Genomic DNA, 20,401 nt, shown 5'->3' with positions numbered 1-20,401 from the left:
CTCTGATTATATATTATTTTCTCTATTGGTGTGAAGTTTAATAAAAACAGCATGAAACTGCTTTCTCTACCTTAGCGATGTCAAACTCCTTTTACGTCATGGGCAACGTATAGCCCACTTTACACTGACACAAAGGGAAGTTTCAAAGAACTCTAGCTACACATTTAATCCCCGAAATATCTTAATATAAGAAAAAGGCAGGTAATTTCAGCACATCCCACTTTTTCTGCAAAGTAGTATATGATAGAATTACTGTCCTGTAATTATAAACCAAAGAAAAAGGACTGAAAATGCATCTTTTTTTAAAAAAAAAACCCCAAACCCAAACATCTATATTAGTAATTACCTTTGTGTGTTATGAATGGCCATGGGTCTTTACCAATAGAAAAAGCTGTAAAACTTAAATGTAAATACAGTTAATATTTGCTCTCCTTGTTCCAAGGCTGCCCAGCGGGCGAATTAGTCTTTACCGGGCCTTATGTTTGAAAAGTATATAAAAACACGCCAATCCCAATTCTCAATGTGTCCTATAGATTCATCCCTTTCTAATTAATACCAGACCTGTTTATAAGCCTATTTTCTGCCCACGTTAATATTCCAGACATGTAACCCAGCACTTATTTGAAGGTTTACCAGTGGTCAGGGGCAGATCTACTGTGGTGGCATGTGCCACCCTAAAATAAACTCTTTCCACCCCTACTGCCACCCTAATTTTGCATATGGCAGTGATGTTTATTAAAATAAGCCAGCATTAAGACTTTAAGCCTAGCTGCATTTAACCTTGAATATAAATTCTAAACCTAAATATACTGCATAATATTACATCAAAACATGTAATAGCATCAATAGCTGTGTTTCTTCTTTTCAGTAGGAACAGACAGTGCAGATTTCTGACATTTTGTGTAAATCTAATCATGTAAAATGTTATTATTTCTAATGAAAAGAGTGAATCTTAAGTTAGACTTGTATTTCAAATTCATGTTGTGTAGCTTTCTGGATTTTATATTTATTGGGCTACATGCTTATTTGTCATATATGCCACACAGTGCATAAAATGTAACTGAAATGTTTAATTATTTGACCAATAAGAACGTTAGAGACTTTGATTACTGCATTTGATGTATTTTAACCATATTTTGTACATATTATAGAGGTACCCAAACCCGCATATGCCATATGTGTAAAGAAATTGCTATTTCCATGCCACCCTGTAATTGGAGGCGACAGGACCAGCCTTATCAATGTTGTTAGTCTCATCTCAAACCTTCTAATGACTCAAGTGGCCAACACAGACCAAACAAAACAAAAACGAAAAAACACCCCAAAAACCAACACAGTGCTTTATGATTTTACATCGGTTATAAATACACCGGATGCTACCAGAGAACTGATTTCTGTGTATACAGTGGGACTTCATTTTAGTAGAAATATTTTTTTACTTTCCCTCACGCCCAATAAAGGAAAAAAGAAACATCTCTATTTTCTTAAATCTTGCAATTGTGTACATTATTCAAATCAGCTTTTAAATAAGGTGGGAAAAAAGTAAAACGCCATCTCTGATCTAGAGCCAGCCTTTGTTGTCTGTTTGGACTCTGGACAGATCTAGCGCCTGCGCACTTGGAAGTTTGTCTGCGTGTCATGTTGAATGCTAAAACAGGATAGTCAACATGTCCACCGCGACGGCTCAACAAAACAATAACGAAGAGCCCGGGCTTCAGGGTACGTACCGTCCTCGGGTTTCCCGGCTCCACGTCGTAGTCGTTACTTTACATGTTCGTAATGGACGCGTGTGTGTGTGAAAAATACCGCTACTGCGAAGGTTTTATTGTAAAAGTTATATCGAGGGTGGAATTTCCTCGTCGACTGGGAGGGGCGGGGCTATGTTGTTTGACGTCACCTCAAATGAGCCAATAGCGTCTTAGAAAAGCTTTGATGGACGCGTTACTGGCCAATCATGTACAAAGATTGTAGCTGGGTGGGCTTCAGTAGCAACGAAAACAACTTTGAGGCAAAACACTGAATATTTTGGGGGGTTTTTGTGACTTCCTTTTTGTTAAATTATTATTTTCCTATAATGGGCCGTATATTTTTGTGTGGGCAAGCTACTTCTTTACTCAAAAGCCCTTTGCACTTTTGATTATACATCAAATCTAACCGAAGGCAGTGGTCGGAATTTTCACCCAACTGCATGCAGGCAAACAGCTAAAAACATTTAAAACAACACTTAAGGTGTGCTCGCACTTGAAGCGACTAAAGCGCCATCACATTAGCTCTGGTATAGAGAAAATCGGGATGTTCTTCGTCATGCGTGGCAGCACCACAGCTGGAACAGCGACATGTCTGGGCAAACTGTCTCACCCTGCGCTCTGTAGTTATGCAAGACCTCGCATGGGAGCAACACTGATGGCAAATGCCTCTGTAAATGTGCAATCTATCATTTTTATGTCCATCCGCGAACCAAACAAATACACCATGCTTTGTTTTCGGGAATGGGCGTCTCACGCTGTCACGTTGTGCGCTCACACAAACCCGCAGGCTCCGAGAGATTACGCAACACCCTTCCGTCTGCTGATTAAAAAAAAAGAGTGCAGGCTGTTTATGGGGCAGTGGTACAAAGAAATGCGTGCCATCATGGATGCGGTGCACAGGCGGTTCATTTGAATTCGCAGAATCAGCGGTGCAGAAAATGTAGGTCAGCTGTTTCCATTTGAGGGTGTGTCTCTATGTGCTGTGTAATCAGCTGCGAGGTTTGTGCCTTATCACAGCAAGCTTACCTTCCTTGTGTCCTCTTGATCTTTATTTTACAAAGGGTCCTGGGTGGAGCTGGAGCTAAATGGGAATACAGGGGCCCAGGGGAGGCAGACCAACCTGCTAACGCCACCTGCTGCAGACCAAATAAACGCAAATGCTGGTATGAGTCAAACTCTGCAGACCTTGGAAGTGGTGCCTGAAAGTGATGAGACCCTAATTGGAGGACTAGAGCATGTGCCATCGTCCTCCTCTATCCACAACGGGGACATGGAAAAGATCCTCCTGGATGCACAACATGAATCCAGCCCAAGTAACTCCTCCTGCGATAGGTAGGAAGAAAAGCCATTTTTTGGTCTTCAACGCCTTATATGTGTGTTTGTTGTTGAGAAGTTTTTTTTCTTACTCCAAACATGTTGATTAAGCCCTCACAGGCCACCAAGTCCAGAGCAGGATGAGGGTCAGATTACATTTGATGTGGAAATGTCCAGCCCAAGAGGTAGTCAGGTAAAGCTATGTATTCAGCTCTAAAGTTTAAGACCCTTTAAAGTCTTTTTCATCGATCTAATCGCTTCATCTTTTATATTTGCAGTCAGAGGAAGATTGTGCAGAGAAGGACAGAGAGGAAGACATTTTGATGAACAAAGAAGTAGACTGGGTTGCTGACTGGTCGAGCAGACCTGAAAACATTCCACCAAAGTAACCAGGCTTTCAGAACTACTTGCTGATATGTCAGGAGACTGTCTAGCTGTGTTTTTCTTCTTTTCTTTTTTTTTTTTAATAACCTGTCATTTGATTTTTCCTATCAGAGAGTTCCACTTTAGGCACCCCCGACGTTCCGTTTCTCTAAGTATGAGAAAGAGTGGAGTCATGAAGAAAGGCGGCATCTTCTCTGCCGAGTTTCTCAAAGTCTTTATCCCTTCCTTACTCATCTCACACATCCTGGCTCTTGGGCTTGGGTAAGTCAAAAGTCACGCATCTCTACCATTGCTGAGCTTTTTGTTACACCAGCTGGAGTTTTCTCAAGTTGCCCTAATTATGTTTGTCTGCAACAATCATATCTAGAAGTTATAGCCGTTCAAAGAGACAGCTTCCATGTTATGTTTATAAAAGTGTATACCTTAATTTTAATCTATCACTTGTTATAAATGAGCATCATCATTTATCTAGTACTGTTGCAAAATATTATTGTTCTTTTCCTTTTTTCCAAACTGACTCAGTTTTGTTCCTTTTTTTTTCCTTTTTCCTCTTTCCCAGAGTGTACATTGGGAAGAGAATTGCAGCAGCCGCCACCAGCTCCTACTGAGTAGAAAATGAAGCAGTGCCTAGATGTTCTCCCTTCTCCAAGTCACTCAGCCATCCTCGTGTGGTCAAGCTCTCTCTCTGCATCTGTTGTACACCCACACTTCCCTTCCGATCACCATTAAAAATTATATTGCATCCTAGATGTAGTCGTACATATGATGTAACCGTGGTTGCGCTCCATCAGATTTTGACCGAGGACAACACTGTACACACAGTTGTCACAAACTTGAATGCAGTAGGTAACAAAGTCTGTTCCACCTGAAAAGTATTCGTCGTCTGTTCGACTAAAAAATATGAGAAAAGAGGATTTCAGATGAAGTTGCTTCGGGGTTTTAGTTTCTTTACTTGCCTTGTTGTTAAGTTACAAGAAATTGGACTGCGTCTCTCCTCTGTTGCCTTCGTAATTAATATCTGCAAGAAACTAATTAATCGGCTCTGGGAACAAAGGGGACTTGAATCGCCTTAACTTATTGAGCTTAACATTAGAGGTGCAGTGAAAGCGTGGTTGTAGTAGGGGGACGTGGTACTGCACTGTGGGATCAGTTTTTAAATTCCACACATTTTTAATAATAGAAGTTATATCTTTTTGACCGCAGAGGGTTTAAAAGCTTTTTTGTTCTGAAGGTTGGAAAGCGTAAACATTTATCTTGTATGTAGCTCCAGAATTTTACAGAAGTAGTTGGAATATGCTATAATAGTGGCAACCTAAAGGCTGGAACGCAGTATACCAGGCCATATGCTATTTTTATTTGTTTTATTGCCTACATATCTTCTTCTTTAACATATAATATAGCATCAGTGGCAAAGTGCCAAATTTGTATGCTTCACCACTGCACATCGGTGATTTATCTTGAGACTTTTTTTTTTTTTTTTTTTACATTTTCTTATATGTTTAGGTATTTAAAGATGTAGATGTGAAAAATTAATTTAAGCTGTGATCTGCCCCTTGTAATAGATACTTTCCGACATTGTATAATCTGTTTATACAGTGATACTAATGCGTATTATATCTCATGCATCGTGGCAGTGTAAGTAATGTGTTTTTGCTGTCGTTTAATTGAAGCTTCAGTGGCAGAAAGGATCGCCACAGAGGAGGAGGAAGAAGGGGTTTCTAGGGGGGTCTCGTTTAAAAGTGTTATCAGATTTTAATCTGGATTTCACTGTACAGTAATTTCATCTAGCGTACAGTGTCTGTGTACCTTTTAAAGAAATTATTTTCTGGAGAAAATGCATGCATTTCTGTATATTGATGCTGATATGCTGACTGGATTATTCTGTCAGTGTTTGTAAATGGATCACACCATAACAATATGGAAAAATTGGCTATAACTTACAGTATTGGCTGTTGGCTGTGTTGGTTTGGAAGCACTCGTACTAATTCCTAAACTGTGCATGTGAAAACAGACTTATGTACAGTTGATAAGTGTGCAATACTTGGAATTTTTGGAATATAAAGTTTGTACTGTATACAGTGGCTGATGTGAAAAAAATACAAAGGAAGTAAATAGAGATCCATAGAATTGAATTCATTTTTCAAGTATAAAAGGCACATATCATCATAATGGGCTTTCTGCACAGCTGAACAGTGAGCAGTGTGTTAAAACTTGAATGGACTTTGTACTGAATACAGAGGCTGAAACAAATGCAGCTGCTGTCTTTGGAAGTTAATTTACATTTCATCACCATTAAACAAAGCACTCAGCGTAATAAGGATGAAAGTGAATGTGTGTGAATCCAAAATAAAATGTCTGTTGCTTCCTCATTTGTTGTTAGTAGTTCATTTAAAGAGGTTTCAGATGATCTTCATGAATGTGGACGTTTTAATTTTTATAACAGATAGGGTTATAGTTGTGCTTTTTATTAGCATTTCTACTCTTTAGTGCACTGTTAATAACAGCGGTGAAAAAACACACTGTCAGATAGTTTGGAAGATGTCATACAGTATAATGTCTGTAGATTTACTGTAAAGACGATAATTATTTTAACCCCTCCTGAATTTGTAAGTTTGCTCACTTACGTAGAAATGGAAGGAAGGAGGTAGTCGTCCAAGACGGTATGGTACATGGCCCCAGTGGCCCTTCAATGAGATGAAGTAATCCTGTACTGTCAGCAGAAACACAGCCCCAAACCATAATGTTCCCACCCCTGTACTTGACTGTGGGGTTGGTGTTCATTGGATCATACTCTGCTTCCTCAACCATGCCAAAATGCTGAATTTTGGTTTCATCTGACCACAACGCTTTCTCCCAAATTTTCGCTGACAAACTGGAGAACTTCAGACGAGTCTGTACATGAGCCATGGGACATAAGGAGGGACATAAGGAGGGGGACATAAAAATGAGATACTCTTCATATTTGTTGCAAGTAAACAAACTTACAAACATAGCAGGGGATCAAATAATTATTTCCCTCACTGTAGCTCTACTAGCTATAGTTATCAAAAGTTTATCCATACAACAATCAATGCATGGTATGTCACAAACTGTAAATCCAGTGCCAAAATGCTGTTGTGAGATGAGTAGCCTTTCATATGAGCAGTTGTATAAACTGTTCAACTTCTAGATCAGGAGATTAATCTTTTTGTTAAAGTACTCCTTTTATCCCCTGACGTGTCCGTCTGATCTAACAGGTTGTGCAAAACATATTTCGCCTCCAAACTGCATGTATCACATCAGGAGAGAAACATGGAGCTAAAGCAGAGCAGGGCGGGGCAGTGCGCATGCGCCGTTCCTCATTCTGGCCCTCCTCTCCTTCGAGCTCGTCTGGGTTTCAGGGACCCGTTATAGGAGTAAATCAAGGTCTACGAGTGCGAGACAGGTACAACTTGTCGTTTTAGGCTGCTGTTTTTAGGCCGCACGCTGCGAACTTGACTTCATATATAGAGACATTTTCAGACAGAGGCATTGTTCTCTCAGGGCGTCGACTGGCCAACAAGCGGAGCATCCATTCATCCTTTCATTGGCAGCTGAGGTTTTCCAGTCTCGCTAGCTAGCGTTAGCCAAGAGGCAGGGGGCACCCGTGTCGGAGAGAGCTTCAAAATGTCGGGGTACCAAGGAAAGAAGAACATCCCACGAATTACAGTGAGTTTTGTTTCATTTTATCATATCTGTCCTGCAGTCCTGCAGTGGAGGTGTATAAAGGGTACGGTGAGCTTCACAGTTTAGACCAAAAGCTAGCCAGCGCTTATCCGCCGTATCCATCCATTTACACTGACGCTGTCAACAGCAGCAGCAGCAGCCCAGCTCCACATACCGACAGCCTGGGATGGTAACCAGCTAGTGTGCAAGCCTTTTAACAATTCCTCATTTGAAATCTGGGTCTTACAATTTTTTCTCTGTAATGAATACTCAGATCAGGTCATTTAGCTGCCATTATTAGCCCTTATTCTCTCAGAGCATCCTCAGCCTGAAGGGTGTAGTTAACAGGTTTAGACACAGATTCCCTCACTGTGTCGTTTTTCATCTTCCACCTTCTATCCTCCAGCATCCACCATGCCTGCCCTCTTCAGTGGACTATGTGTTTTTTGTTGTCTTTCTTTCTTGTTTATGGATTTAAAAAATCCTGATTCATATTCAGTCAAATATTGCTACAGATCCTGATTTGCTAATATACATTAATTTTGCTTTGATTTATGGTGCAGCTCTTCACCCAAACCACACATAATCATTAGGGGGAATGCAGCAGGCTTGCTGTGATAGTTAAAAGAAGTAAAACCTCACTCGCAAAGTAGGTCATTGCACAGCTCCCATCCAAACCCTATGCTTTCATCATGCAGCAAGAGGGCTGATTCTGCAGCATATAGACTCAGCAGCTTTATGTTTGATCACTTAATCACATCAAAATCTTTTATGTACTGGCTGTGTTTCATACAGATGGTTGTCAGGTCCTTCGCAGGTCGATCCAGGGTCATAAACACACAAGTCTGACATCCCAGACACGCCATGCAGACAGCAGCAACTCTACAGCCAGCCTTTCCCAGGCTTTCGCACTCAGTACAACACCACCTATTAGTCTGGAGTGAATGAACCAGATAGTTTCACTCTGCAAAGCTTTAAACAAAATGCCAAGGTTAGTCTGAAAAGCAGTAGCTGAATTTGTTCAAAGCACACTAAAGCAGGAATAATGGCAGTCCTTTGAAGAATGTGCCTTAAGAGTTTCACAGCAACTTAACCTCTGCTAGCACCATATTGAGGTGCAGTTGTTTGTCGCACAGCTTGATTTTGATTGAGGCTGTGTGTTCTTTTATAGAGTTTGGCTCTTGTATAGGTCTTTTTTAATTTTTCTTTGTAATCTCTAACTGTGTCATATCCATCAATATCCAGAATTTGTCTGTTAATAGTTGATTCATGGTTATTACACAGTAATATTAAAAGAGACATGCCAACGACTTTTGTCTTTAATTAAAAAACAAAACACAAAACTAAGATTAGGGTCAAACAAATGCTTTTTATTTAAAACAATAACTTAAAGTTATGGTATATCCTCTGATATAGTTTTCCTTTCAGACACACCAAAGTGAAACAGAGTACCCTTTTTGTGCATTTTAAGGATGTGTTTCCAGGAGGGAAGTTCCTTAGCGCCATCTGTTGGACAAACTATGCAAACAAATAATTGAAGGGTGTTTCTTCCATTTCCTCTTTGCTTTTTAACTTTAATATATCCGTGATTCTAAATGCCGAAACGATGGATCAGCAAATAGCTAATATTTCCGATAGTTTCGATTCTGGCTACCAAATATATTTGTGTGGTAATTGTCTGATAATTGATGCATAAAAGATGAAGATGTTGCTTTTTCTTATTTTGGAGTTTATGGTAATGATTTAGATGTTGGGACATTAATTTTGGAAGTTGAGGACTACATTTGATATTGTATGTGTATACCGCAAGCTCAGTACACTAGCTGCTGACCACTCGGGCACAGAAAGGACACAGGTTAAATGACCCACTTATGTCAGCGCAGTGGTCTGTCAGATCATGTCAGCCATGCCCTGTACACTTAATGCTTCCTGCAGTCTGTAAAGCTGGACACACTGAGTGTTTCCTGCTGTGAGTTTTGCTGCAAAACGTTTTTTTATATCTTCGGAGACCCCAGAAAGCCTTTAGGAGAAGTAGGCCAGCCTGTTATGCTTTCCTTTCATCTCATTCAGGTGGAGGTAATTGTGTCACTCAAGAGCCTGCGCTAAGAATCTTTCCCTCTCTTCAAATGATGTCTGTTTTGCATGAATAAGTCTACTAAATTAATCCTAGTCATCATTTAGACAGGTTGAGGATTGGTATGGATCAAGCCATGCTTTGCATGAGGCTTTGAGCAATCTGGGAAATATTCAGAGCTTTAGCTTCGGTCACTCTTCTTTTCTAAAACTGTGTTTTTTTTTCCATTAAAGTGGGTAAAAGATTTTCTGTTGAGTCATGGATCAAACTGCTGGCTGCTGGAAGTTAAAATAAAATACTTATTGCTTGGTTTAGCTAATGCTGAGAAAATGCTGTCTCATCCTTTCAGAGTGACCGCCTTCTGATCAAAGGGGCGAAGATAGTGAACGATGATCAGTCGTTTTTGGCTGATATCTACATGGAAGATGGAGTCATCAAGTAAGTCCTTCTTTTTCTGTTTTTTGTAACTTCAATCACTTCTTTATGCCTGATTTTTTTTTCTTTTTGTTTGTCTCATTGAGGCAAATTGGAGACAACCTTATTGTTCCTGGGGGAGTTAAAATCATTGAGGCTCATGGAAGAATGGTGATGCCCGGGGGTATTGACGTGCACACCCGATTCCAGATGCCTGACCGAGGCATGGTGGCTGCGGATGATTTCTACCAGGGTACCAGGGCGGCCCTGGCTGGGGGGACAACCATGATCAGTATGTGACACATCAGACAGACTTGCTCGTGTATTTTCAGCCAGTTTACACATACAGCGATGTTGTTTTGGGGATTATGACATTGCAGATGTGAATGCCATCAAGCGTATGATTTAATTTAACAGTTTGCTTGTGCACATGAAATCAGACCTGCTTGTTTGTATTCTATAGTTGACCATGTGGTGCCGGAGCCTGGCGTCAGCCTGGTTGCTGCCTTCACACAGTGGAGAGAGTGGGCTGACAGCAAGTCTTGCTGTGACTATTCTCTGCATGTGGACATCACAGAGTGGAACAAAGGCAACCAGGAAGAGATGGAGACTTTAGTGAAGGATCATGGTATGTAGTCGGAGTTGTAGTCAGCTCATGTCTCCCACGTACGGCTCAAAATCTTAGACTTACCTGACTTTTTACTGGGGTGGTGAAATGTTGCCATTTCCCTGTTGTAAAAAGTGGTTCTCTGACTGCGTAAGAAAGAAAATCAACCTGCAATAACCTCAAATTTTTGCTGTGCGATTTTTTTTTTAATCGTTTTGTTTTTTTTACTTCTTCCCTTCGCTTTGGGTTTTTCCCTCTTTTGCTCTCTTTATTCCACCTTTTGGCTGTTTTCTCTCATAAGTTTTCTTCCTTCAGGTGTCAACTCTTTCCTGGTCTATTTGGCTTATAAGGATGTTTTCCAACTTTCTGACTCTCAGGTATGCTTGGCTGCTGGGATCTCTGCTGAGTCGTCTGTCACAGCACATGTTTTGTAGGCTTGTAGATGTCTTTGGTATAAATGACCCCCACCCCCCAATGAGCTCGACCACTTTTCTCCATGTTCTTGTAGATCTACGAGGTGTTCAGTGTCATCAGAGATCTCGGAGCCATCGCCCAGGTTCATGCTGAGAATGGAGACATCATTGCAGAGGTAACGTAGCCCCTTATAAAGTCAGTGATGTCAAACCAGATACTTCAGTATTTGATAATAATGTTTTTGTGGATGTTTTAGGAGCAGAGACGTATTCTAGAGCTGGGGATCACAGGGCCTGAAGGTCACGTGCTCAGCCGCCCCGAGGAGGTAAGACTGATGATGTCTAAGAGTGACAAGCGACAGCCTGAATATAGTGTGGAACAGAAGAATCACCTGTGTCTCACCTCATTATCCGCAGGTGGAGGCCGAGGCGGTCAATCGTGCTGTCACCATCGCCAATCAGACCAACTGTCCCCTCTACATCACCAAGGTGATGAGCAAGAGTGCTGCTGATGTCATTGCTCTGGCTAGAAAAAGGGGTAAGAAGAGAAAGTTATAAAAATACTTTCTCTTTTTTTACTCTGCTTGTATTCCTGACACGTAGCGTTGACATCATCCTGTCTGCTCCTGCAGGTGCTGTGGTTTACGGAGAGCCCATCTCTGCTAGCTTGGGCACAGATGGTACTCATTACTGGAGTAAGAACTGGGCCAAGGCAGCAGCCTTTGTCACCTCTCCACCACTTAGTCCTGATCCAACCACCCCTGACTACCTCAACTCCCTGCTGTCATGGTAGGTGCTTTAAGCTAGGACATAAACAGCTGTAACGCAGTGATTTGACAGATGTTACAGCTGTGTGCTGCATTTGAATTTTCAGCTGTATCTGTAATCACATTTATTATCGAACACCTGATGACAGCAGTTAATCATAGCATTTCCATGAGCAGCCTTAATAAAAATGTTAAATTTCAAACATTTTTCGGATGAATTAATCTAAAATGGCACATTACACATCACACACATGAAGGATATCTCGCTTTGTTTCTTATGTAGCGGGGACTTGCAGGTGACCGGAAGTGCTCACTGTACTTTCCACACTTCTCAGCGTGCGGTAGGCAAAGATAACTTCTCCCTCATCCCAGAGGGAACCAACGGCACCGAGGAGAGGATGTCCCTAATCTGGGACAAATGTGTGGTGAGCTTAATGTGACCCACTTTTCACACATTCCAGAAAATTTGGAACATAAAGCAAAATCCCCGGCAAACCTCGCCGCATGTTTACACTCACTGAAATTAAGCGATCTGTCGTCGTGTCGCTAAAGGTGACCGGAAAGATGGATGAAAACCAGTTTGTGGCAGTGACCAGCACTAACGCGGCCAAGATCTTCAACCTGTACCCCCGCAAAGGCCGCATCGCCGTGGGGTCCGATGCCGACCTTGTGTTGTGGGACCCAGACGTCACTAAGATCATCTCAGCTAAGAGCCACAACCTGGTCAGCTATAACATAGCTTGTTACGACTCTTGATTCCCAATGTATTTAGTCATTTGTGTGTCTTATACATAATGTGACCTAATTCTTAAGCTCAAATGCTCTTTGCATGCTGAGCCTGGTCTGTGTTAGCAAGTGAGGTACTAAAATGGTATTAACATGCAGGAGTGACAATAGATAGAGAATAACAAGGAATCTGAGTGAAAAATAAGCTTCAAATATATCCTCTGTTTTATTATGCAAATTTTTAAATTTAAAGAATGACTTGTTGCACTGTTCACTATACTAAATGGCATCTTGTTAACTGTTTACCCCTTGAAGCCGACTTGACTTAAAGCTCTCAGCTGAGGGGTTTCTGTCATATTTCAGTTGTGCTTATAGAACAAAACATCAGAAGTAACTCTTGGAAAAACCCGGAAACCACATTTTTATTGATATATACTAAAACTCATCATTAAGGTACAGAGGAGGTCGTCAAATGGTTGCCTTTTTGAGGGAAAGGGTTAAAGCAGGCAAAAACAAAAAAATAGCTATGATGCAATATAAGATATCAGGGAAATTTACTTTTGCTTCTGTACCTCAGATATTTATTTAGGATTTTTAAGAGATTTCTGCTAATCTTGTAAAACCATAAAACTTCTTCGCGGTCCAGGCTGTGGAGTACAACATCTTCGAGGGAACAGAAGTGCGTGGAGGTCCTCTGGTGGTGATCAGCCAGGGCAAGATTGTGTTGGAGGAGGGCAGCCTTCACACCACGGAGGGCTGTGGGCGCTACATCAGTCGTAAACCCTTCCCGGACCACGTTTACAAGAGGATAAAAGCTCGCAGCAGGGTGAGTCCTGTGTGTGTATCTAAGGAGCAGCCACAGCTGCGGAGACCTCATTCTTATAATACGAATGACCGTGTTATTATGTTTAGCTCACAGAGCTGCGAGGAGTCCCGAGGGGTCTGTACGACGGGCCAGTTTGCGAGGTGACTGTGACTCCCAAGGTGATGTCCACAGTTTCCTCGGTGAAGACTTCCCCTGCCAAGCAGCAGCAGCAACAACAGCAGTTTACTCACCAGCCTGTGCGCAACCTTCACCAGTCTGGCTTCAGTTTGTCTGGTGAGTCAGAACACCTGCCAGTTTGCCTTTTTTCACAGCTGGCCATTTAGATTGTCTAATATTTTATTCAAAAATATTTTTAGGCGCCCAAATTGATGACAACGTTCCTCGTCGCACCACTCAACGCATCGTGGCTCCTCCCGGTGGAAAAGCTAACATCACCAGCCTCGGCTAAGCACTTTTTCTCCACATAGCCAGGGAGGGGGGTCGCAGGGCCACACGGGACCAGAGGCTGCTCTTACAAATGTCACATCACGTCCCTTTGCTGATCACCTCCGACTCCCCTATGCAGCCCACACCATTTATTAATATTCACACATACCACCACGTCACCTCATGCAAAGAAAAAAGAAAGCACTATTCCATTTCGCTTCACCGTCTCGAGATAGTTAAATACCGAGGAAGGATCAAGTGAATTGAAGCAGCTCTTTTTTTTAATGCTGTTTTCACGGCCAGTTTGATTATTGATGAAATTAATTTGTTTACATTTTTTTGTATATTTTCAGCTGCATGTGATTGTTTATTTGCCCTCTTGGCTCAATAAGCTGACCCAAAAGTCATCCCAAGGAATATTTTAGCAACAGGAACCTTTGGCGGTTGTTCTTCTTGCGCTGTTCGTTTTCCACGTATTCGAATGTTTTGGTGGTTCTCAGACATCAGCCATCTTTAGCTGAAAGCAGAGCCTCTGTTGCCACCGTTAACAATGCTGTTTCTACTGTTATGAGACTGTTTGTTCAGAAATGAGAAATTAGATAGTAGAATATTGTTTTTCAATAACACCTCAAGTCTGCAGTATTTGAATTTATGCTTGGTTTTAAGTTTAAGCCATGTATTGAGCTGAGCAATTCACCTATGTCTTCCTTTAGTGATATAGTTGCACTCTGTTTCCATTTTTTTTTAAATATTGTCTTCTTGATGTTTTATGTTTTAACATTTTTAAGTCATTTTGGAAAACGCTGACTGCACTGAAAGGAAAAGAAAAGGGTATTTTTAGGGTTAAACCACTCATTTAGCTTCACCCCGGGGGAGAAATTGCTAGTGTTCTGCCTGAGAAACACACTCTTCCCTCATTTCTTCCTCGCGTTTTTTCCCCTCATGTTGGTTGATAGGTTGTCTGGGCGAAAAGCTTCCAATAATAGCAACACTGGATGCGGTTAAGGAAATAGTCAGTCGAAGAAGCTCGATTGGAAGGTTTGCCCACAACCTCTCTGCACCTGGTGCTATAAATATATATATAAAAATATATATGACCATTGCTGTATATGTGCAGATGATGTCACAGCAGTCGTGTAAGCTTTGTAATAACAGCAGCCGGGGTCGAGTCACCAGTTACCCAGTTTTAACAGAACACGTTTTGCACCTGTAACAATCCAAATGGTTGAAACTGTATGTGAGCTTGCAACTTTTTATTTGTAACAGATTTGTCTGTATGTTTTAGGATATGTGTTGAAATACTTGCCTGCCTGTTCTGTAAAGATATTGATAGCACACTGTATCTATGAAGGCTCTTTAAAGATGTGAAACGATGATTTGTTTTTTGAGACCTGATGAAAAAAAGAAATGCTTCTGTATGTACATGAAACCCCCCACACAGTGTGCTGATGATGTGTCCACTGTTCTCGGTGTTAGTGTTGTGAATGAATTACCGGGTATATCGTTTTCCTTCCTCTCTATCTATCTGCCTGACGTTGTCAACACCAGATTCACTCAAGCTAGTAACCGTATCGGTCACACAGCGTTGTGCAGCCATACTGTAAACACTGGATTTTTTCCCCCCTCCTCATTGCCTTGTCAAAGTGTAGGTTTTGTATGCCAAGCTATAATGTGAAGTGATTTACATTTGGGAAACTTTCTTGATAATGGTCATTGGGTTGTAATGTTGAGCACTGTTGTTTGCCCTTCTCCACCTAGTGTGATACTACTGCTCATGTATGTTTTGTAGGATACCAGAGTTTGGGAGGAAATCATCGATCCTGTCAGCATTTGGTTGTGTTGACTTCAGTGGATTAAAATAATAAATATAAAACCTGTGGTACTGACTTCTTTCTTTTTTCTAATAAATAAAAGATGTTTGACACCAGGAAAATACAAAACACACTGTTGTGTAGACCAAGTCCTTGGGACCCTCATGGTTCAAAAAGTATTTTGATCATACACTGTTCCAAAAAATAGTAATGTCAAAGTATCTTACTGTATATTTTACAGTTTTGTACTGTCTTTCTAGAATATCATTAAATTTACATAAGTAGACTGTGATTTTACATGTCAAAGGTAAAATAACATACCATCAATGTAAATATAGTAAAACACAATTTACTTGTTTTTTAAATATATTTTTTTGTACATATGCATATTTAGATTGTAAAAATACATTCAGAAATGTATCATAATTTCACAAATATTTGTCTGTTATGTGAGAGAATGATCTTAAATCCAAATGTAATACTATGGAAAAATATATAATATGATTCCTATAAGCTTGTGTTACATCACATAAGTATTATTATCATTGCTATTTAGGGCCATCGTGGCTCAAGAGTTGGCAGTTGGCCTTGTGATCAGAAGGTTGCCGGTTCGTGCCCCGGCTCGGGCACTCTTGGTATTGTGTCCGTGGTCAAGACTCTTTGCCTACTGGTGATGGCCAGAGGGGCCGATGGTGCGATATGGCAGCCTCGCCTCTGTCAGTCTGTCCCAGGGCATGTAATCCATTATTATTTAAGTTAACTGTATATTTCTGTACATTTACGTATTATGATTCATATTGCCACATTCATTGACATTGTTTATAGGTAATTTCATTGTTTGATCACGTTAAAATGTTCCTAATTTGATGTCTAAAAGCACTTGGAAAAGGCAGAATCCCATGTAAAATTAGCGCAACAAACTCTATTTTCATTACTGAAAATAACTGTATTTTCATGAGAAAGTTATTTTCTGTTATTTTACGGTAGTATTTTGGCGCCCCAGCTGCCGGAATATTACTGTTTTTTAGGATTTGTTTTTTTTCTCTCTCCTATTTATAGATAATTTCATTGTTTAATCACATTAACATGTTCCTAATTTAATGTTTAAAATCACTTGAAAAGGCAAGATCCCATGTAAAATTAGCGCAACAAACTGTATTGTCATTACTGGAAATAACCGTATTTTTATGAGGAAGTTATTTTCTGTTATTTTACGGTAGTATTTTGGCGCCCCAGCTGCCGGAATATTACCGTTTTTTTTAAGATGTTTTTTTTTTAACAGTGTAGTTACAGTCTTGGATAATTATCCAAGAATTATTTGAGATTCTTGAATTCAGACATTTAATTCCACTCTCCCAGTGATTTAAAGAATATGAGCTTTCAATGTTCATTCAGATGTTTTCTAGAATGGGGTTAATTTCCTTTTGTCATTAGACAGTTTTTCTTATGTACATTTTCAAGATGTTCAGCTAGTTTGTTCTTCTGTGTGAATTTCAGTTCTGCACTTTGGCTGTCAGGTGAATGACTCGGTGTATTTCACATCATTAAACATGTTTTCCACCAAAGATTCAGCAATTATAAAAATTCAGCTCAAACCATTCAGCTATTAGCATTTACACTGCATTTTCTACAGGAAATGCATTCTCTAGTGTTATCTACCAGTTTCAGTTACTGTTAGAATAGACACCAGAGTTAGAATATAGAGAGTTAGAATAAATTGAAATTCTATTATAAATATTAACATCAGTATGTTATATTAACAACACTTACTGGACTTGTGAAGGTATTTAGAGAACCGTAAGAGACTCTTATAAACATCTGAAAGAAAATCATCTTTAATCATAGATGGAGACTTGTGCAAAAAATATTATTTTTAATTAATTATATTTTTTAATTTGATTCCAGTTTCTCTGTCAGTCAGTTTCTTTCAGTTTGACACAGCAACTGCACAGAATTTTTAATTTTTGGAAGAAGTCTTTTTTCTTCTTCTGTTTGATTTTAAGGTCTTCAGACTCTGTCTCAGCTGTCTCAGACATGGATGCAGTTTCAGCAGAAAGTTCCTCACAGGGAACATTAGGCACTGGCAAACTTTCAGAAAGGAGTTCCTCACTGGGAAGAACATTCAACACTGGCACATTTTCAGAGGGAAGTTTATCAACTGGTGGAACATCGGGCGTTGAAGGACTGTCTGAAGGAGGTTCTTCATTTGGAAGAACATCAAACATTGGAAGACTTGAAGGGGGCTTAAAGATATTGGATACGTGATTCTTTGCTACATCAGCAATCGTCTTGAGCAGCACTGGTGCAAAGTTTGCAATGTTGTTAAGTAGAATTTCTTGAGGGTATTCTCTGATTTCTCTCAGGATGCTCTGGACCATGTCATCTCTGATGGTTCAGGAGAAGATGACCTGGCTTTCCGTGCTGTGACATTTTTGGAGATGCAATCCAGAGTGGCCTTGGTGAGGCTAACTCTGTGAGGCCATGTTCAAGAAGGGGCGAGGAGGACGCTCCCAGAAGCCCTGCAGGATGCAGGGATCTACCTCTATCACCACTTCCTGTGCAGTGAGCAGTTTGGTGTTTTGTGGTTCCTGCTGCTTGTCTTTAAGGATTTAAATGGAATCCTTCATCATGCTAAGGAGTTTAAGTGTTCTGTAGATTAAGGCTATTTAAATATCTTTTAAACATATTTAAAGCACCACATAAATATTTAAAGACTGTAGCTGGACTGCTAATTGTATGTCAGATGTGACCCACTGAAATTAAGGAGGTATAGCCTCTGGAAATTTAAGGAGCATCCGGGCTATGTCCCTCATTTTATTAATATTGTTCACTGCCCATACCTGAAACAGAAAACACATTTACAGTGCAGTTTTGTTTAGAGGTTATGTAAAAAAGAAATCTCCAAATTACTTGTGAGTTTTCTAGACTTACCAGTTTCAGAAGAGGTTTGGCGTCGTCTTCTTCAAAGTCTTTTAATTCAAACTCCCAAAGCCTTCAAAAGAAAACAAAAAAGAGGTTTTCTGTCAGCATTTACGCTTCATCACAAACAGACTTTCAGGTGTCACAGTAACTTAATCTCCAGTTTTGATTTTTATGTTTTTTCCCGACTATAAAATTACACCATGTGTTTAAAAAAAAGCATAAATAAAACCTGGCTGCTCGTTTGATTACAGAGGACTCCAGCTGTGTGGCTCACGTAGTGTTTGTCTTTTGGGAAAATCAGGCCGTTGTGATTTAGGTGAATTTCACAACGTCTCACACACTCATCTGTGTTTTCCAGCCGTCTTTGTCATAGTTTAACAGCATAATCAGATATGATGTTATATGGCAATAAAATAGCTCATGCAGTGAATAAGGGGTAACACCCTTTAAGGAGGATAAGCAATGCTTCACTTACTCTTAGTTAGGGTGTCGTTGATTCGAAAGCTGCACAGCACTTTGTCAACATTTCGGGCATGAAGGAATCCACTTCCTCTCACCACCACTTGGAAGGACTCTGACAAGCTGAAGAGAAACACATTATATCACCTCATCTATAAAATATTATTGAAAATAAATGTAGTTATTTCCTCTTCTTTGGTCCAAAGTAATCCCAAGCAGCAGTTTACATACACTTGTGCTGAGCATGAATGTCGTGGAAATTTGGAGCTTTTAATAATTTCTTTCAACAGTTCTTTTTCCAGGGGAAGTTAGTTTAAAACAAGAACTGGGTGTGCAAGTTGGATTTTCTCTAATCCACACAGGGTCAAGTGTGGATTCCCCTCAGATGAGAGGAAAATGGCGTTCAAGAAGATCCAAGAGTTCCATGAACTGGAAACCACACGACAAAAATTCCCTTCACTGTCCCAGTAAAGGGAATTTCACATCGCTTATTATTATTTAAGATGTAATGAAAACATTGCGTCACTTACCCATTTTCCCTGGGCGATGACATCATAAAAAATGATGTCATCCCCCATTTGTCCAATGCTATTCGGCCTCTCTGCATGTCCAGACTTCTCAACCTGAGTTGTCCCTCTGAGATATTCTGTCTAATCTCGACCATCCTGGTTGCTCTGACTTTGCCTCATGTCTTTTTGTCAGTGTTACCATCTCCAATCCATACACCATAGAAGGTCTCACTACCATCTTGTAAACCTTTCCTTTCACTCTTTCTGCTATCCTTCTGTCACAAATCTTCTGTAGTGCTCTTTCTCAGCGTGAAGCCATGCTGCTGCTCGCTAATTGTCACATTTTTCCCATATCTCCACAGTACGGCTCATCAGCTTTATCCCTCTGTAGTTACTACAGCTCTGTGGAATCCAATCCACCCACCACAATAATACTAAACACCCCCAACAGTTTATCCATGCCTCAAGTATCCTGTGTTGATCTTGAAATTGTTAATTAATGACTTGCTACACTAAGAATTCTGTACATGTGTTATAATTCATCCAACTACAGCAGCCTGTATTATAACAAAATAATTTTCATTGTCTTACATATTTGTATATATTATACAAATTATATAATATTATATTTTCCTTAAGCCTAGTAAAGACCATTTAATTTAAATACTAATGATTATAGAGCACACTATAGTTATGGGAAAACATTTGCACTGTTGCAAACAAATAGTTGCTTTGCAATTTGACAGAAAAACAGATTAAATAATAAACTCTGATTAGACTTAGCACTCAAGCTGAGGCCAAAAAACTGTGTGTGCAACAGTTCACCTGTCTCTGCTGCAGGAAATTAGATTATGAGTCACCGCTGGGTTCTGACTGACGCTGTTTCGTTGTGTGGGGACTAATCGATTGAGTATTTCACATGCAAAGATGGCTGCAACTGCCTTCCTTTGCAGACGAACAGCAGGGGTCCCAACTGTGTGAGTGTTAATAAAGACTTCTAATAAAGTCAAACAGCTGGATGCAACAAAAACACCTCAGGGTAACATTTTGTCAAACTAGGATTAGGCTACAGTCACTGGTGAGTCTCATTAAACAGCCTTTCGCAGGCAGGGCTGTGCCAGCACTGGCAAATCAGGCGTCTTTCATTTAATTAATTACATTTAATTAAAATTAATTTTTTAGTTTAGTTGAGTTTTTTTTAAATTTTGTATTATCTGGTGTCTATTGTGTCTGATGCTAAGACTAAAATATGCTGTTTGACCCAAACATTAATTCATTATGGACTGGCTTTAATCATTTATTAATATTATTTTTATT

General features: G+C 40.1%; 2 protein-coding genes across 2 annotated transcripts; both read left to right on the top strand.

The window, feature by feature from the left end:
* Positions 1–1,588: 1,588 nt before the first annotated feature.
* bnip3la (BCL2 interacting protein 3 like a) lies at positions 1,589–5,815 on the top strand. Its single transcript, XM_084945253.1, has 6 exons — positions 1,589–1,719; positions 2,810–3,080; positions 3,174–3,255; positions 3,341–3,447; positions 3,558–3,707; positions 4,006–5,815. The coding sequence occupies exons 1-6, from the start codon at positions 1,668–1,670 to the stop codon at positions 4,052–4,054; spliced, it is 711 nt and encodes a 236-aa protein (XP_084801379.1). The 5' UTR covers positions 1,589–1,667; the 3' UTR covers positions 4,055–5,815.
* A 956-nt stretch (positions 5,816–6,771) lies between these two features.
* Positions 6,772–15,256, top strand: dpysl2a (dihydropyrimidinase like 2a). The gene is made up of 15 exons (XM_084945251.1): positions 6,772–6,870; positions 6,969–7,133; positions 9,554–9,642; positions 9,726–9,910; positions 10,082–10,246; positions 10,541–10,602; positions 10,734–10,814; positions 10,896–10,964; positions 11,056–11,176; positions 11,271–11,427; positions 11,689–11,830; positions 11,958–12,128; positions 12,778–12,957; positions 13,044–13,230; positions 13,314–15,256. Exons 2-15 carry the CDS (start codon positions 7,092–7,094, stop codon positions 13,403–13,405), a joined length of 1,743 nt encoding a protein of 580 aa, XP_084801377.1. The 5' UTR covers positions 6,772–6,870; positions 6,969–7,091; the 3' UTR covers positions 13,406–15,256.
* Positions 15,257–20,401: the final 5,145 nt, after the last annotated feature.

This window comes from Perissodus microlepis, chromosome 12 (assembly GCF_051167445.1).
Source record: "Perissodus microlepis isolate ML-2025 ecotype Zambia chromosome 12, ASM5116744v1, whole genome shotgun sequence".
In the NCBI taxonomy this organism is placed as follows: Eukaryota; Metazoa; Chordata; class Actinopteri; order Cichliformes; family Cichlidae; genus Perissodus; species Perissodus microlepis.
This window is presented reverse-complemented; position numbering and strand designations above follow the sequence as displayed.